We start from the raw sequence: 17,649 nt of genomic DNA, 5'->3' as shown, positions 1-17,649 counted from the left end.
TTGTCATTAGAGTGAGTCATCTTAGGAAGTTCGGTGAAGGGATATAGAAAAAAAAATACAGAACTGTTCCAAGGGATAGCTGAAATAAATGTGTCTTGGGGAAGGGATTCTATAGAGTAGGCTGAGGTGGAAAGCAAACAAAGCTTCTGTCTGTGACTCACACGCAAAACGGGTCTATTCTCCGTCAACTCTGTTTTGACAGCGAAAGTAGGTGTCCTGCTGACTTTTTTTTTCTTCTTGAAGTTGGCTCTTGTAGCACACCCGAATAGGCTAGCAGTGGAGGAAAGAACAATAGCTGAAGTTATTCTCAAGGAGAGAATTATTTTGGAGTGGACAAAAACAGCTTTACTTCTTGGTAATTGCCTTAAGTTTCATTTCACCGAGACTGGATTTATTGCACTAATAGTCAGGCTATTTTGAGAATTTGAGGGTTCTCAGTGTTTTAAAGACTGTTCAAGTCAACTTCGTTTTTTTTGAGAGCGTCGGAGCTCATATCATCTACAGAAATTGTCCTCTTTCCTGGATCATGTACCAGGACTACTCCGTGAACTACGACACCTCGTCCCGCGGCAGCAGCACTTCTCCGGCCCAGCCAGAGTCATTCACGAGCGGCAGCAGCACGATCGGCAGTCCAATCTCTACCTCAAGCTACCAGGTAACCAACACTATGTATTTTCTCTTCTCTCAAATGAAAATATTGGTATTCACAACTATCATTAGCTTAATTTGAGTTTCATTGTATCTAAATGTCACTGCAGTTGTCTTGAGTTTCTACCCACTGACGCACTCTTCGATTGGTAGGCCTAACTTGATGCGTAGTTACAGTATTGTCAAGACTATCACGCTGAAGACTGGTGCCAATTCTGGGATTTTGTCATGACTGTCTGCTTCTGCCAAATGGAACCAGTTGACGTGCGGAAGCACAATAGCTGGGACTGGTCATAGTTTAAGTTGATCTTTTGAAATGAGCCTATACATCAAATGACCGTATGGGTTACATCAGCTTCGAGATAGTCAAGCGTTGCCGTTGGTGCTTTCTCTACCCTGGAAGGGTTTAGTATTATGCAGGTAAAAATTGCTGGAATTTGACATCCTTTTAGTTTTCTGGGGGCGGAGGACAAGTATTCTGTTAGTGTAAGTGGTCTCTTTTTTTCTCTCTTACAGCAGTGGTCAAGTCCCACTATGTTATTAAGGACCAGAATCCGGGAAAGCGGGGAAAGTTTTCCGGGGCACTAGGACTGACATGATAGCTTATTGGAGACAAATCTCGGTGCCATGAAACGTGTTGGCTGTGTTTTATTTGGACCCCGCACCTGAATTTTTCCAAACAATGGTGCTTTTCATGCATATTAATTCGTTTACCAACGGTCGATTCACCTATTGTCTCTAAAATTAAGTTTGCACAATCCCTTCCTTGACATATTTTCATATCCCCCCTCTTTACCAGAAATGTATGACCTCTCCGTGTGGCAACAGGCACCTCAATTGATTGTAACCAACCATTAGATTACTCAATTTATAGCTGTTGCCTCACTTCTGGAATGTATTGGTGGGGGACCTGGTTTCTCTCTAGCCTAATATAATACCCCTTCCGCCTTACTGGAACTGACCGTTTTACGCACATGCGTTACATATCCCCAACATGACTCATCACAACATAATGGGTGAATTGTCTGTACAATGGACACGTCACTGGTGTCATATCCTTGCCTTTAAGTCAATCATCATAAAGGTGCCTCATGAGGGCTTAAGAAAGAGTACGCTTTATTTAGTAGGCCTCTACTATATTTTGCCTCAGATGGTCACTTCTGTGCTGCAATTCACAATGTTGGTAAAATGTGTCACTGTCTTATGAGCGTTATATAGTCTTCAGATACCCAAGTAACCTTGATGTCTTATTGAATCTATTCATATAATCTATTTTATATACAATATATAATATATGTAAAGAGATGGGCCTATCCAGTGTTCAGTGCCAATGCAAAACAACTATCACATTTTCTGACAGGAATAAACTAGTCATCACACCTTTCTCCATGGATTGTATTTTTTTCCAGAGATGTACAATTCCATACCAAGTTGCTCACCAGATGACTTGCAGATTGACGCAACTAAGCTCTTCTCTCCTATAGCCATAGTAAGATGGAGGCAGTAGCAGCACTACGGGCTTTCCCACCATGATTCACTGAATGTGTCACTGACTGCCACTCAGGGGGTTAAACAGGCAAATCTAGACAGTGTTTGTGTGTGGAGTCAGTGATTCACTACTACAGTAGGCTTCAATGTAGAGGATTTGTGAGTATGATTAAGAGTGGGTGACCTGTGTGTTCAAGGTGGTTAAGCTACAGGGCTTGGAAATTGATAGCAGTCAAATAGCCTACATGTAAAGTGGTGTTTTTTTCTTCTGCTGTAACAAGTGGAGAACAAAAAAATGAATGGAAATTGAGATCTGTGAAATATTCACTGTTGGTATGTTACTTCAATACAATGATGGGTCTTCCCCTAGAGTTGACACACAGAACTTACTTGATAGGCCCTGCCCCAGAATTTTGGGCAACCAATGGATAGTCAAGTCCACCACCTGGACAAGGACAAGCTCACTTTTTTAAAATGGTTTGAAAGCCTGTGAAGGCTGTTGATTTAAACATTTTTTTTATTTAAGTTTTTAAATGGCTGAATAATTTAACAGTGCTGCAGGAGGAGCAACTGTGATTCCTGAAATTCAGAGCCAGTTCATGGAGTATTTTTAAAATCTGAAATGATACTTTTGTTACATTGTTTGCTAGTCCAGCTGGTTAGCTAGCACGCAGTCTCATTGACCTCCAAATGTTGCTAATGCTAGCTAGCTAGCCACTTAATATATATTGTTTTCTTAAGGTGTATGTTCGCTAGCTAAGTTGGCAATGTTATGAATATAACTCCCATCTGCTGTCGACATGAGGATATGATTTGAGAGCACTAGTTGGCTCAAATTGCATGCTGGCAGGGAATTCAGAGCCATTCAGTGGCTAGCTACACTACAAATATAATTTTACCAGCTTCACATGAAGCAATTGTTATCGCTGTTTAATTTTAGTCTGTATTAGAAACAGTTTGATTTTGGCAGTGGTTGACTTGAGCTTCCCAGGAAAATGTCAGAGGTTGCAATAGTAAGCAAAGGATCAATTGTCATCTTGAAATCATCCACTCACCATTTCTCTCCTGATCTGCCCTCTTTCTCCCTCTCCCAATCTCCCTTTCTCTTTGCTACCTTTCCTGTATCTAGAAATACCGGGCTGACATGCCTGGCTCTAGCAGTGCCTTCATCCCCACGATAAACGCCATAACGACCAGCCAGGACCTGCAGTGGATGGTGCAGCCCACAGTGATCACCTCCATGTCCAACCCTTACTCACGCTCCCACTCCTACAGCCACCACCTCTCCAACAGCCCCGGGCTCCTGGGTCACACTGCCCTCGCCCGCCCGGGTGTCATACGCTCTGTCGGGGACACCCGCGTACGACGAAGGAGAGATGAGCAGGTGAGGACCACAAGTGTACAGATGCTTGTGTTCAAAAGTTACTTATGTGTGGAGAGCATCTTGTGGCAGCAAGCAACATTTAAAAATATCTTCTAATATTGTAAAACAGTTATACTTTCAAAGTACCAAGATGTGAGGAATTTGACGATTTTGAAGATGGCTTATAGTTGTAAACCCAAAGCTTCTCTACTTGTTTGTTCTGTTCAGCTTAAGTGTTAATGACAACTCACAAAGTGTTATTTTTGCCCTCAGCTTACCCCTGAGGAAGAGGAGAAGAGGAGGGTGAGGCGCGAGAGGAACAAATTGGCAGCCGCCAAGTGCCGCAATCGCAGACGAGAGCTCACTGAGATGCTCCAAGGGGTTAGTTAGACAATTGCACAACACACTCTCCTACGCGTACACACACGCACATACATGCGCACATACACACGCCCCTGTCAGTTTAAATTCCAGAGACTCTCTGTTTGACAACTTAGTTGCTACAATTCTTCATATGTTGTGCACTTGCGGTATAAACGAGGCACCAAAGGGGGAAAAATATATTCCCTTGTGCAGGACAGTTTCATGTTCAGCTCAGTTCACTAACACTTCTCAAACAGTGTTGCACGTATTTATGCGTCGACCTCAAACCAGAACCTCGCGACACTGGTTTGTCTAGGTCTCGGAGCACTTTAGCTATTAGCACTAAGTCGTGCTGACAGTGGATGTAAGGGTTTTTGTCTGGGTGCAGACAGCTGTGGACAGGGCTGGGCCCTAACCCTCCTAGCTAAGCAGACAGCACTAATTAGACTCATTAGCTCAATTACAAAAGGGAAAGGAATGTGCTGCAGGCGGCTGTCATTATGAATGGGAGATATTTAATAAAGTGGGAGTTTCATCTCTTACTATCCCATGCAATTTTGACGAATCCATGGCTACACCCTCAACTCCCCCCAACTGCTTCCAGCAAAAAACGCCTTCCCTCCACCACATACGACTCTTAGTTGAATTACCAAATAAGGAAGTGTCATATTCCAGCCATGTCAGCAAACTTATGATCTTTCTTGTTCTATTGCTCCTATTTTTTTTTTGGGGGGGGCTGCTAGTTTGTGTCCTACTTTCTCATATCTTTGTGTTGGAGACAAAGTTCTCAGACAGGCCTGTGACTTATCTGTTTTCTGCCCTCCTGATCTGGTGACTACAGGCTTCTAAGGGTCTGTCTTTGTCTGCTGGGTCCGTGACACATTAATGACACATTACGCTAGAGGAAACACGCTGTGTTTTGCGTGTTACATCACGTCGCTCCATCTGAGAACAACAACCTTAAACATGAATGTGTTTTTTTGTTTGGACAAAGTTGTAATAGGAATTACTTTTAGTATCAGGATAACGGTCACACTGCCAAGATGTGTATTGATTGCCCTTTAGCTGTATCTCAACTCTTTTCCTTAGCAAACTTACAGTACCTTCAGAAAGTATTCATGCCCCTAGACGTTTTCCAAATGTTGTCTTACAGCCTGAATTTAAAATGGATTAAACTGAGATTGTTTTTGTCGCTGGCCTTCAGTTCACACAATACCCGATAATGTCAGTGGAATTATGTAAATAAGTTCAGGAGTAAGAATGTAAGTGTCATGGACTCACTGTGCAATAATACAATAGTGTTAACATGATTTTTGAATGACCTCCATCTCTGTACCCAAACGAACATCTGTAAGGTCCCTCAGTTGATCAGTGAATTTCAAACACCGATTCAACCTCAAAGACCAGGGGGGTTTTTCAATGCCTCACAAAAGGCATTGGTAGATGGTTCAAAATAAAAAAAGGCAGACATTGAATATTCCTTTGAGCATGATGAAGTTACTAATTACACTTTGGAGGGTGTCTCAATTCACCATGTGATTACAAAGATACAGCCGTCCTTCCTGAATCAGTTTGCCGGAGAGGAAGTAAACCGTTCAGTAATTTCACCATGAGGCCAGATACTGAGTTGAATGGCTATGAAAAGGAAAAAACTGAGGATTGATCAACAACATTGTAGTTACTCCACAATACTAAGGAAGGCTGTACAGAATACAAATATTGTAAAACATGTATCCTGTTTGCAACAAGGTACTAAAAAGAAAATGGGCAAAAAAAATATGGCAAAGCAATTCACTTTTTGTTCTGAATACAACGTGTTATGTTTGATGCAAATCCAACACATTACTGAGTATCACTCAATATTTTCAAGCATAGTGGTGGTTGCGTCATGTTATGGGTATGCTTTTAATCGTTAAGGACTGGTGAGTTTCAGGATTACAAATGTACGTAATGGAACTAAGCACAGGCAAAATCCTAGAGGAAAATCTGGTTCAGTCTGCTTTCCACCAGACACTGGGAGACGAATTCACCTTACAGCAGGACAATAGCCTAAAACGCAAGGCTAAATCTACACTGGAGTTGCTTATCAAGAAGACAGTGAATGTTCCTGTGTCTGAATTTTGACTTAAATTTATGGCAAGACCTGAACATGGTTGTCTAGCAATGATACATTTGAAAAGAATAATGGGCAAATGTTGCACAATCTAGGTGTGGAAAGCTCTGAATTTGCCCATAAAGACTCACCGCTGTAAGTATTTACTCAGGGGTGTGAATACCTATGTACATGAGATTTCTGCATTTCATTTTCAATACATTTGCTAAATTCTAAAGCATATTTTCACTGTCATTATGGGGTATTGCGTCTAATCCATTTTTAATTCGGACTGTAAAACAACAGCATGTGGAGTAAGCAAAGTGTTATGAATACTTTCTGAAGGCACTGTACAATGTGCTTTGGGTTCTTTTGGTGAAATGGTGACCTCTTGTGGTAGCGTTAGGTGATGCAGAAACTTAACAATGTGAACCTTAAACAGTGGTTGGGGCTTTGGTGTCTAATCCATACACCAGAATTGTAATTGAGCTGAATATGAACCCTTCAGATACTGAAGATAAGTGTCCTTATCTGCTGTTTTTTGTTGCTGTGGTTTACAGGAGACTGAGGAACTGGAGGAAGAGAAGTCTGATCTACAGAAAGAGATAGAGACACTGCAGAAGGAGAAGGACAAGTTGGAGTTCATTCTGGTGGCCCACAACCCCATGTGCAAGCTGCCCCCCAACGATCGCCACCAGAGGGGCCACCACCAGCAGCAGTGTGCCCCTCTCCCTCTGACCATGCGCAACAGTCTGGGTCCCCGAGGCACCATCAACCCCGTTGTGGTGAAGCAAGAACCTCAAGAAGACTACGTGGAAGGAAAGTCCCAGCGCTCTGTCATTAAGCCTATATGTCTTGGGGGAGGTAGTGGGATCTTCTGCGATAGTGACAGCCTCAACACCCCGGTGGTGGCAGCCTCCACCCCAGCATCCACACCCAGCGCCCCCAGCCTCATATTCACCTACCCCAGCATGCTGGAGCCCGAGAGCCCCTCGCCATCCTCTGAGTCCTGCTCGAAGGCTCACCTGCGCAGCAGCAGCGGGGATCAGTCTTCGGACTCCCTCAACTCGCCCACCCTCCTGGCCCTCTGAGCAGGGGCAGTTATGGTGAGTTTGTGGGGGAGGGTGAGCAGCGCCCCCTACTTGGCAGACAAAAAGCACACACAAACCTGGACCAAGCCAACCGTGAGCTGTGTTCTTGCCATCAGGAACCCTCAAGGGCTAAGCCGCTTGTTTTTCCTCATACGCGTCAGTGTGATTTAACTCAAATAAAATGTATACCCAAATGTGTTCCCCTGTACCAGCCAGTGTCATCCCTTCATTTCAACTCCAGCACCTCAATTTGCTTGTTGAGCAATAAACAGATGACATGGAGGTGAGAAATGCCAGCAAAGCCATTCATATGAGGGGCAAACTGTGGAAAGCAAGACATATTTTTAGATCAACATTAAGTAAAGCCATCTGGTGACAGTTGCACTCTCCTACAATCAATTGACCAATAAATAATTAAATGAGAAATCATTTCCTGACATCCCTCCTGTTTGAAGGAGGGATACAGAGACAATGGAGAGATTTCAAAAGACAGTGTGTTCATAAATATCTGACTATTTCCATATCTACTTGTATTTATGGCATGTGATAATATTTTCTAAATGTGTCCTTGCGTTCTGATGTCTTCTGATCTGCCTGTAGAACAGCAAAAATGGTTCACTGGGTGAGCTGTAAAGCTGCAGTGTCTCATAGGAAAAGAGCCAATTTTTACTCAATGCCTTGTTGTCACCAGTCTACTCCTAACATTGATCATAGTATCAATGGCCATCGTCTTGATGTTTTTCTCAGTAACGTACCTGAACTATATTATGCATTTATTACAAGTTTGTGCGATTTACATTGATGTGAGGGATTTCTCTTCTGTGTGGTGGTTGAATAAAATGTATTTTAAGGCGCAGCATGGGAGGCATTGGGGTTTAAATGCTAGAGTGATATCTGAGGACTTCTAAAATGTCATTCAGCAAGACAGTTTGACTAATGAGGTTATTGTGAGCAACTCCTTATACCCCCACTACTGATGGAAAGTTCAACCAGACACTCTAGAGCTTGATTGAAAGTTATCCATTTGTTTTGTATCAGCATTCTTCTTTTCCTCTCGCCTGTAACAAACTCTGGCTTTGTCAGAAAAAGGGGATTGGATATTGCCCAGTGAACTCAATATTCCCTTGCAATAGGGTAGGTTTCGAAACCAAGAAAAGACATCTGTATATCATTTGTACTAAAGGAGTGGTCTGGTTGAACTTTTCAGATGCTACTGTGGTGTGAAAACAGTAATAACACTGGCTACATAATTTTGTAATTTCATCATTAATGTTATAAGGGGCAACACCGATATGTGTGCAGGTGACCCTATATCAACAAGCACATTGTAACCTGTTCACTGGCCATTGTGTGGCCATTTTGGACCCATAGCAAAAACAATGCACTTTTCAATTCCTTTTTACTGATGGGACAAATGAGATTTTCTTTACAGCTGGCCTGAGGTGGAAGAGGAATGTCTTGAGGATAATGGTGAAAGAACACTCGTGTGTTTTTATGGGACAGAGGGTTAAAGATACCAAGCAATGAAATGGATAGAATTGCAATATTTCAGACATTGTTTACTTCAAACATTCTTTACATGGCCAGTGGGGTAATGACCATTGTGGTGATCACAGGACAGAAGACGGACTGAAACATTTGTTGTGCTGGATGCAGCAAATAAGACGTAAAAAGTAGTGCTGCTGTTGTTGTGGACTAGTCACATCACTTATTGATCTTTGTTTGGATGGTTATAGTATCACATGATGGCATTTGGACAACTCATCATGCTTTGGGATAAATTGCAGACCAAGAAAAAAGAACAAAACGTAATTGTCAGTTTCTTGTCTGTTTGAGTCTTGAGGCCCTAAAAACACATAGGAAAGCCATCAACTTGAGATATTCTACAGTACATGTCTTCTCTTTTTGAAAACTATTTCTTATTTTTCCAAATGCTTTAATTGTTTTAAAATGAATCAAAACAAACAAAACAGCAATGTGTCGCAATGTTTGTTAATTTCGTAATTCAATAATAAAAATTTCAAGGAATTCTTGAAAGCTGCTATTGACCTGTTCATTATTTCTGTCTTCAGTGTCTATGGGCAATGCAGTGTCATTTTTGTATCTCTGAACATTAGGCACATTTGATTTAAAAGGTGGTGTACCTCAATTAGGGCTTGATTCAATCTGTATTGCAGAAGATCCAGGGTATCGCAGGATGGAAATTTTAAAGATAATGTTCCCGCATTAATGGAGACTGCATTCATGGTAAACGCTGTGTATCTCGGCTCAATCGGACATTAGGCTACCTTTTTAAATTTCAATCGTGCTATACCACAGATCTTCCTCGATCCGGATTGAATCGAGCCCTTAAGTGGAGTATGAGTAGAGTAAACCACCTGTCATGCAATAGCAGAACATAACACTGCCATAAACGATGGTGAAAATGTCAGAATACTGGAGGATTCATGGTGGGCTGGAAGTCAGTGTTACACATGCACACATCTTGGTAGGTCGTTCTAAGCAGTCAGTTTCAGTCAGTCCTCGTCTTGTGTCCCATATATATCTATATATATCTTCGCATATCCTTTATATTTTCTTTTCCAAAAACAACTTAAACACTCTCCTGCAACCCACCTCGCCAATTAAAAATATATATATATTTACCTCAAATGAAATCCACAATAGAAGCTAGTCAGTTTACTGGCTAACGTTAGTATTCCGCTAACCATGGTTTGTGGTCATCAGCTATCCTTTAGCTCAAATCTATCGCCAGTTTTGTACAACGCAACTCAGACCAGAACATACCGGACCTATTTTTCTCTCCATATTCCCGGATTTCAACCGCAAGCTCTGGACATTTACACCTGGATCTCGCAGCTAGATGGCTGCTATCCGTGTGACTGCTATTCCCTCCGTCGCGTCCCTGAACACCCATCTGCGGCCCGCTAATCGTTAGCAGCCGATAAGACAGCTATCTGAATAGGTCTATCGGACAATTTTTCTTTGGTCAATATAACTATATCTATTTTGCCAATTGGACTGATCCCCTCTACCACACGGAACCCCACTAATCTACCGACGGAAACGCACGAGGTGAATAAAAACAGACCTCCATCCAATGCTAGCTTGCTACCGATGGCCCGGCTTGCTGTCTGAATCGTCGTGACCCCAACCAACCTCACTATTCACTGGACCCGTATGATCACTCGACTAAGCATACCTCCCCTTAATGTCAATATTCCTTGTCCATTGCTGTTCTGGTTAGTGTTTATTGGCTTATTTCACTGTAGATCCTCTAGCCCTGCTCACTATACCTTATCCAACCTTTCAGCTCCACCACCCACACATGCGATGACATCACCTGGTTTCAATGATGTTTCTAGAGACAATATCTCTCATCATTACTCAATACCTCGGTTTACCTCCACTCTATTCACATCCTACCATACCTTTGTCTGTACATTATACCTTGAAACTATCTTATCGCCCACAGAAACCTCCTTTTACTTTCTGTTCCAGCCCTGCAGTGCCTAGCTCCACTCCTATTCCCCAGGTGCTCTCTTTTGATGACTTCTGTAACCGTAATAGCCTTGGTTTCATGCATGTTAATATTAGAAGCATCCTCCCTAAGTTTGTTTTATTCACTGCTTTAGCACACTCTGCCAACCCAGATGTTCTAGCCGTGTCTGAATCCTGGCTTAGGAAGACCACCAAAAATTCAGAAATGTTCATGTCCTACTTTCCAGGTCTGTACCCAAACAATTTTAACTTCTACTTTTAAAAACTACTCTTTAAAAACAAGTCTCTCACCGTTGCCGCCTGCTATAGACCAACCTCTGCCCCCAGCTGTGCTCTGGACACCATATAGTGGGGAGAACAAGTATTTGATACACTGCCGATTCTGCAGGTTTTCCTACTTACAAAGCATGTAGAGGTCTGTCATTTTTATCATAGGTACACTTCAACTGTGAGAGACGGAATCTAAAACAAAAATCCAGAAAATCACATTGTATGATTTTTAAGTAATTAATTTGCATTTTATTGCATGACAAGTATTTGATCACCTACCAACCAGTAAGAATTCTGTCTCTCACAGACCTGTTAGTTTTTCTTCAAGAAGCCCTCCTGTTCTCCACTCATTACCTGTATTAACTGCACCTGTTTGAACTCGTTACCTGTATAAAATACACCTGTCCACACACTCAATCAGACAGACTCCAACCTCTCCACAATGGCCAAGACCAGAGAGCTGTGTAATGACATCAGGGGTAAAATTGTAGACCTGCACAAGGCTGGGATGGGCTACAGGACAATAGGCAAGCGGCTTGGTGAGAAGGCAACAACTGTTGGCGCAATTATTAGAAAATGGAAGAAGTTCAAGATGACGGTCAATCACCCCCGGTCTGGGGCTCCATGCAAGATCTCACCTCGATGGGCATCAATGATCATGAGGAAGGTGAGGGATCAGCCCAGAACTACACGGCAGGACCTGGTCAATTACCTGAAGTGAGCTGGGACCACAGTCTCAAAGAAAACCATTAGTAACACACTACGCCGTCATGGATTAAAAACCTGTCTGAAGTTTGCCAATGGCCATCTGGATGGTCTGATGAGACAAAAATATAGCTTTTTGGGCTAAACTCCACTCGCCGTGTTTGGAGGAAGAAGAAGGATGAGTACAACCCCAAGAACATCATCCCAACCGTGAATCATGGAGGTGGAAACATCATTCTTTGGGGATGCTTTTCTGCAAAGGGGACAGGACTGCACCGTATTGAGGGGAGGATGGATGGGGCCATGTATCAGTAGAGATCTTTGCAAACAACCTCCTTCCCTCAGTAAGAGCATTGAAGATGGGGTCGTGGCTGGGTCTTCCAGCATGACAACGACCCAAAACACACAGCCAGGGCAACTAAGGAGTGGCTCCGTAAGAAGCATCTCAGGGTCCTGGAGTGGCCTAGCCAGTCTCCAGACCTGAACCCAATAGAAAATCTTTGGAGGGAGCTGAAAGTTCGTATTGCCCAGCGACAGCCCCGAAACCTGAAGGCTCTGGAGAAAGTCTGTATGGAGGAGTGGGCCAAAATCCCTGCTGCAGTGTGTGCAAACCTGGTCAAGAACTACAGGAAACGTATGATCTCTGTAATTGCAAATACAGGTTTCTGTACCAAATATTAATTTCTGCTTTTCTAATGTATCAAATACTCATGTCATACAATAAAATGCAAATGAATTACTTAAAAATCATACAATGTGATTTTCTGGATTTTTGTTTTAGATTCCTTCTCTCACAGTTGAAGTGTACCTATGATAAAAAAATACAGACCTCTACATGTTTTGTAAGTAGGAAAACCTGCAAACATGGCAGTGTATCAAATACTTGTTCTCCCCACTGTATGTGAACTGATTGCCCCCCATCTATCTTCAGAGCTCGTGCTGCTAGGCAACCTAGTCTGGAACATGCTTAACACCCCAGCTATCCTACAATCTAAGCTTGATGCCCTCAATCTCACACAAATTATCAATGAACCTACCAGGTACCACCCCAAAGCTGTAAACATGGGCACTCTCATAGATATCATTCTAACCAACTTGCCCTCTAAATACACCTCTGCTGTTTTCAACCAAGATCTCAGCGATCACTACCTCATTGCCTGCATCCGTAATGGGTCAGTGGTCAAACGACCTCCACTCATCACTGTCAAATGCTCCCTGAAACACTTCAGCGAGCAGGCCTTTCTAATCGACCTGGCCGGGGTATCCTGGAAGGATATTGATCTCATTCCGTCAGTAGAGGATGCCTGGTTATTTTTTTTAAATGCCTTCCTCACCATATTAAATGAGCATGCCCCATTCAAGAAATTTAGAACCAGGAACAGATATAGCCCTTGGTTCTCTCCAGACCTGACTGCACTTAACCAACAGATATAGCCCTTGGTTCTCTCCAGACCTGACTGCACTTAACCAACACAAAAACATCCTATGGCGTTCTGCATTAGCATCGAACAGCCCCTGTGATATGCAACTTTTCAGGGACGCTAGAAACCAATATACACAGGCAGTTAGAAAAGCCAAGGCTAGCTTTTTCAAGCAGAAATTTGCTTCCTGCAACACAAACTCAAAAAAGTTCAGGGACACTGTAAAGAGGGAGAATAAGAACACCTCCTCCCAGCTGCCCACTGCACTGAAGATAGGAAACACTGTCACCACCGATAAATCCACTATAATTGAGAATTTCAAAAAGCATTTTTCTACAGCTGGCCATGCTTTCCACCTGGCTACCCCTACCCCGGTCAACAGCACTGCACCCCCCACAGCTACTCGCCCAAGCCTTCCCCATTTCTCCTTCTCCCAAATCCAGTCAGCTGGTGTTCTGAAAGAGCTGTAAAATCTGGACCCTTTTCTTTCTAAAATTATCTGCTGAAATTGTTGCCACCCCTATTACGAGCCTGTTCAACCTCTCTTTCGTGTCGTCTGAGATTCCCAAAGATTGGAAAGCAGCTGCTGTCATCCCCTCTTCAAAGGGGGGGACACTCTTGACCCAAACTGCTACAGACCTATATCTCTCCTACCTTGCCTTTCTAAGGCCTTCGAAAGCCAAGTCAACAAACAGATTACCGACCATTTCGAATCCCACCATACCTTCTCCATTATGCAATCTGGTTTAAGGGCTGGTCATGGGTGCACCTCAGCCACGCTCAAGGTCCTAAACGATATCTTAACCAACATCCATAAGAAACAAAACTGTGCAGCCGAATTCATTGACCTGGCCAAGGCTTTTGACTCTGTCAATCACCACATCCTCATCGGCAGACTCGACAGCCTTGGTTTCTCAAATGATTGCCTCGCCTGGTTCACCAACTACTTCTCTGATAAAGTTCAGTGTGTCAAATCAGAGGGTATGTTGTCCGGGCCTCTGGCAGTCTCTATGAGGGTGCCACAGGGTTCAATTCTTGGACCGACTCTCTTCTCTGTATACATCAATGATTTTGCTCTTGCTGCTGGTGATTCTCTGATCCACCTCTACGCAGACAAGACCATTCTGTGTACTTATGGCCCTTCGTTGGACACTGTGTTAACAACCCTCCAGGCGAGCTTAAATGCCATTACAACTCTCCTTCAGTGGCCTCCAATTGCTCTTAAATACAAGTAAAACTAAATGCGTGCCCTTCAACCGATTGCTGCCTGCACCTGCCCACCTGTCCAACATCACTACTCTGGACGGCTCTGACTTAGAATATGTGAACAACTACAAATACCTAGGTGTCTGGTGAGACTGTAAACCCTCCTTCCAGACTCACATCAAACATCTACAATCCAAAGTTAAATTTAGAATTTGCTTCCTATTCTGCAACAAAGCATCCTTCACTTATGCTGCCAAGCATACCCTTGTAAAACTGACCATCCTTCCAATCCTCGACTTCGGCGATGTCATTTACAAAATAGCCTCCGATACCCTACTCAATAAATTGGATGCAGTCTATCACAGTGCCATCTGTTTTGTCACCAAAGCCCCATATACTACCCACCACTGCGACCTGTACGCTCTCATTGGCTGGCCCTCGCTTCATTCTCGTCGCCAAACCCACTGGCTCCAGGTCATCTACAAGACCCTGCTTGGTAAAGTCCCCCCTTATCTCAGCTCGCTGGTCACCATAGCAGCACCCACCCGTAGCACGCGCTCCAGCAGGTATATCTCTCAGTACTGTCGTCGGATGGTGTGTCTCACAACTCCTGACCGGTCAACTAAAAAAGGTAATCATAAACTTGTTGTGAAAAACTAAAGTTCTGCACATTGGAGTTATCCAAATTTAGTTTTGTGAGACACCTGTTTGATGTAAGTAACCAAATTCTATTAATTTGTATTGGTAAAGGATCATGGGGAATACATAGTGGTAAATGCAATTTTGAACTGATCGATCGCTCTTATGGTATAACAACGAATGTAATGTACTAAATGGGTCGGTTGGTGTAACGTGTACCCAGTTGTTTGAATGACGGTGAATCGGATTGGTTAAAGGAATTCACTAGTGTGTGTGTGAGCAGGATCGCAATGTAACAATGAATGCTGTGTACTGTTGTGCATGAGGAAATTTATTTGGGTAAATTTAGAGTGAGTGCAGTAACACTGGGATATAAGTGGGCGCGCTGTATCAGAGTGAATGATCTACAGATAGAATTTGCAGGCCAACAAATTAAAAAAGACCTGTGTTACATTGGATGGTTGCTGAAGCATATGTAGTACATTAGATATTTCAGTTGTAGCTGGTATCAAGTTTGAATGAAAGGTTTATAAATGCTTATAAGGGTCATAGTACCTGGTTAAATTGCATAAGAGTAAGGGAGGATAAATAACTGCGCATTTTTATTATTTAAATTGAGTGCTTCGAACTGACGTATGTTTGTAAGGTTTGAGTGATTCAACCGTGTATGTTTGCAGGTTTGAGTGATTCAAACTGATGTATGTTTGCAGGTTTGAGTGATTCGAACTGATGTATGTTTGCAGGTTTGAGTGATTCAAACTGACATATGTTTGTAAGGTTTGAGTGATTCAACCGTGTATGTTTGCAGGTTTGAGAGAGTCGAACCGTATGATTGTAGTACATTAAGTATTAGGTCGAAATACTAATACCAAGTTTGTATGACCTTCGGGTAAATAACAGGTGTGAGACCTAGGTTATGTTTTGAAACGGTAAAGGAGAAGTGCACGGTGTTTACTAGACAGTGGCTAGATTGGAACACATTCTAAGGCAGCACACAATTGAACCTGATCATTTATATTGTATTCAAATTAAAACAAGTAATTGAAATACATTAGACAATGGCTAATCAGGAGGCAGAGAAGGTGTTGAAAACATTGAAATCAGCATTAGAGACCAATGGAGGAAAAGAGGGAAAAGATTGGAGAAAAATTATACAGACGATGGATAGAAGAGAGCAGTATTGCCGCGCCCAACGGGCTCCCAGACGAAGGGGAGCCTGGTAGAATGCTGGAAGCGCTGAAGCGTAAAACATACAAAACCTGTTCCGAGTGGAAACAGGGAGGAGAGCCGAGTAAGAGTAAAATCAAGGAAGACATGGAGAAGGCTCAAATTGAAGGAACGCATAGGACTGGCTATGCTGGAAAAACTCAAGAAAATGTGCACGGATGAAAACCCACCAAAACCACAGGGAGGTAGACTATACCCGGAACTCCCTAAAGTGCCACCACCCTATGATAGTCCACGAATAATGGCACCTGTACTGGATCTCTCAGCCACAGTAAACTATCACAAAAGACCAGATGATGGCAGCAGTGGACAAGAATGGTGCCTGGTGTCAGAGGGAAGAAAAGAAGAAATACAGGCTCTGGTGGAAGCTGCCAGAGAGCTGAGCAGAGGAGTGGCTGAACTAAGTAAAGTAAGGGAATACCCCTGTATTGGACAAAAATGAATGGCATGTCATTGGCATCGGACAAACCATATACACATTGGCCAATACCACCCAATTCGGCGTTGATTCATGCAAAGTGTATTGCAAATGCCATATGGTAATTGCCAGTTGTAACACTTTAAAAAATTCAACAGGGGGCAAATGCGCTCCACCGGGGTTTTTCATATTGGAGATGTAACCCAAATTAATGTCCAAAAGTAAAATTTTGAAAAATGAACTTTTTTCAAAACTTATCACCCCTTAAAAAAGTGCTTTCTGGACCGTTTTCGAAATTCTTTCGATTTTTTGTCAATTACACATGTGTAAGAACTGTATGAATATACTTTTGTCCAATTTTATTATCATAATTTTTTAAATTTTTTTATATGCGCATAAGGAATATGTTTTGTCCAATTCCAATATGATTTCATAGGAAGTCAAAAGTCAAAAGTCAAAAATGTCAAAATTTTGTAAAAAACTTCACACACCCATAAAAAAGTGCTTTCTGGACCGTTTTTCGAAATTCTTTCGATTTTTTGTCAATTACACATGTGTAAGAACTGTATGAATATACTTTTGTCCAATTTTATTATCATAATTTTTTTTTTTTTTTTACATGCGCATAAGGAATATGTTTTGTCCAATTCCAATATGATTTCATAGGAAGTCAAAAGTCAAAAGTCAAAAATGTCAAAATTTTGTAAAAAACTTCACACACCCTTAAAAAAGTGCTTTCTGGACCGTTTTTTGAAATTCTTTCAATTTTTTTTGTCAATTACACATGTGTAAGAACTGTATGAATATACTTTTGTCCAATTTTATTATCATATTTTTTTATATATTTTTTTAAATTGTGCATAAGGATTTTTTTTGTGGGCCAAATGACGTAAGAAATTTGACATGCTCAAAAATCCTGCAGAAATGCAAAATTGACTGGCCTGATGAACTCGGGATGGCCGGGCAGTGATAGTTGTTCCTTTCCATCACTCGTTGTGTTGACTTCATCATGTCCATTTTGTGATGTTTTTTCACTATATAATCATATTGCAAGTGCACGTGCATTTGCAATATGTTTCAATGTGCATTTACCATATGAAATTTGACCTTGCTCAAAAATGCAAAATTGACTGGTCTGATGAACACAGGATGGCCGAGCAGTGATAGTTGTACATTTCCATCACTCGTTGTGTTGATTTCATCATCTCCGTTAGGTG

General features: G+C 42.2%; 1 protein-coding gene across 1 annotated transcript; it reads left to right on the top strand.

Annotated features, from left to right (window-relative positions):
- Nucleotides 1-9,093, top strand: LOC118362886 (fos-related antigen 2-like). Its single transcript, XM_035743594.2, has 4 exons — nt 1-655; nt 3,266-3,520; nt 3,773-3,880; nt 6,515-9,093. The coding sequence occupies exons 1-4, from the start codon at nt 527-529 to the stop codon at nt 7,043-7,045; spliced, it is 1,023 nt and encodes a 340-aa protein (XP_035599487.1). The 5' UTR covers nt 1-526; the 3' UTR covers nt 7,046-9,093.
- The last annotated feature ends 8,556 nt before the right edge of the window (nt 9,094-17,649 follow it).

Source organism: Oncorhynchus keta, chromosome 29 (assembly GCF_023373465.1).
Source record: "Oncorhynchus keta strain PuntledgeMale-10-30-2019 chromosome 29, Oket_V2, whole genome shotgun sequence".
In the NCBI taxonomy this organism is placed as follows: Eukaryota; Metazoa; Chordata; class Actinopteri; order Salmoniformes; family Salmonidae; genus Oncorhynchus; species Oncorhynchus keta.
Note: the sequence above shows the minus strand (reverse complement) of the source record. Positions and strands in the feature narration are given on the sequence as shown.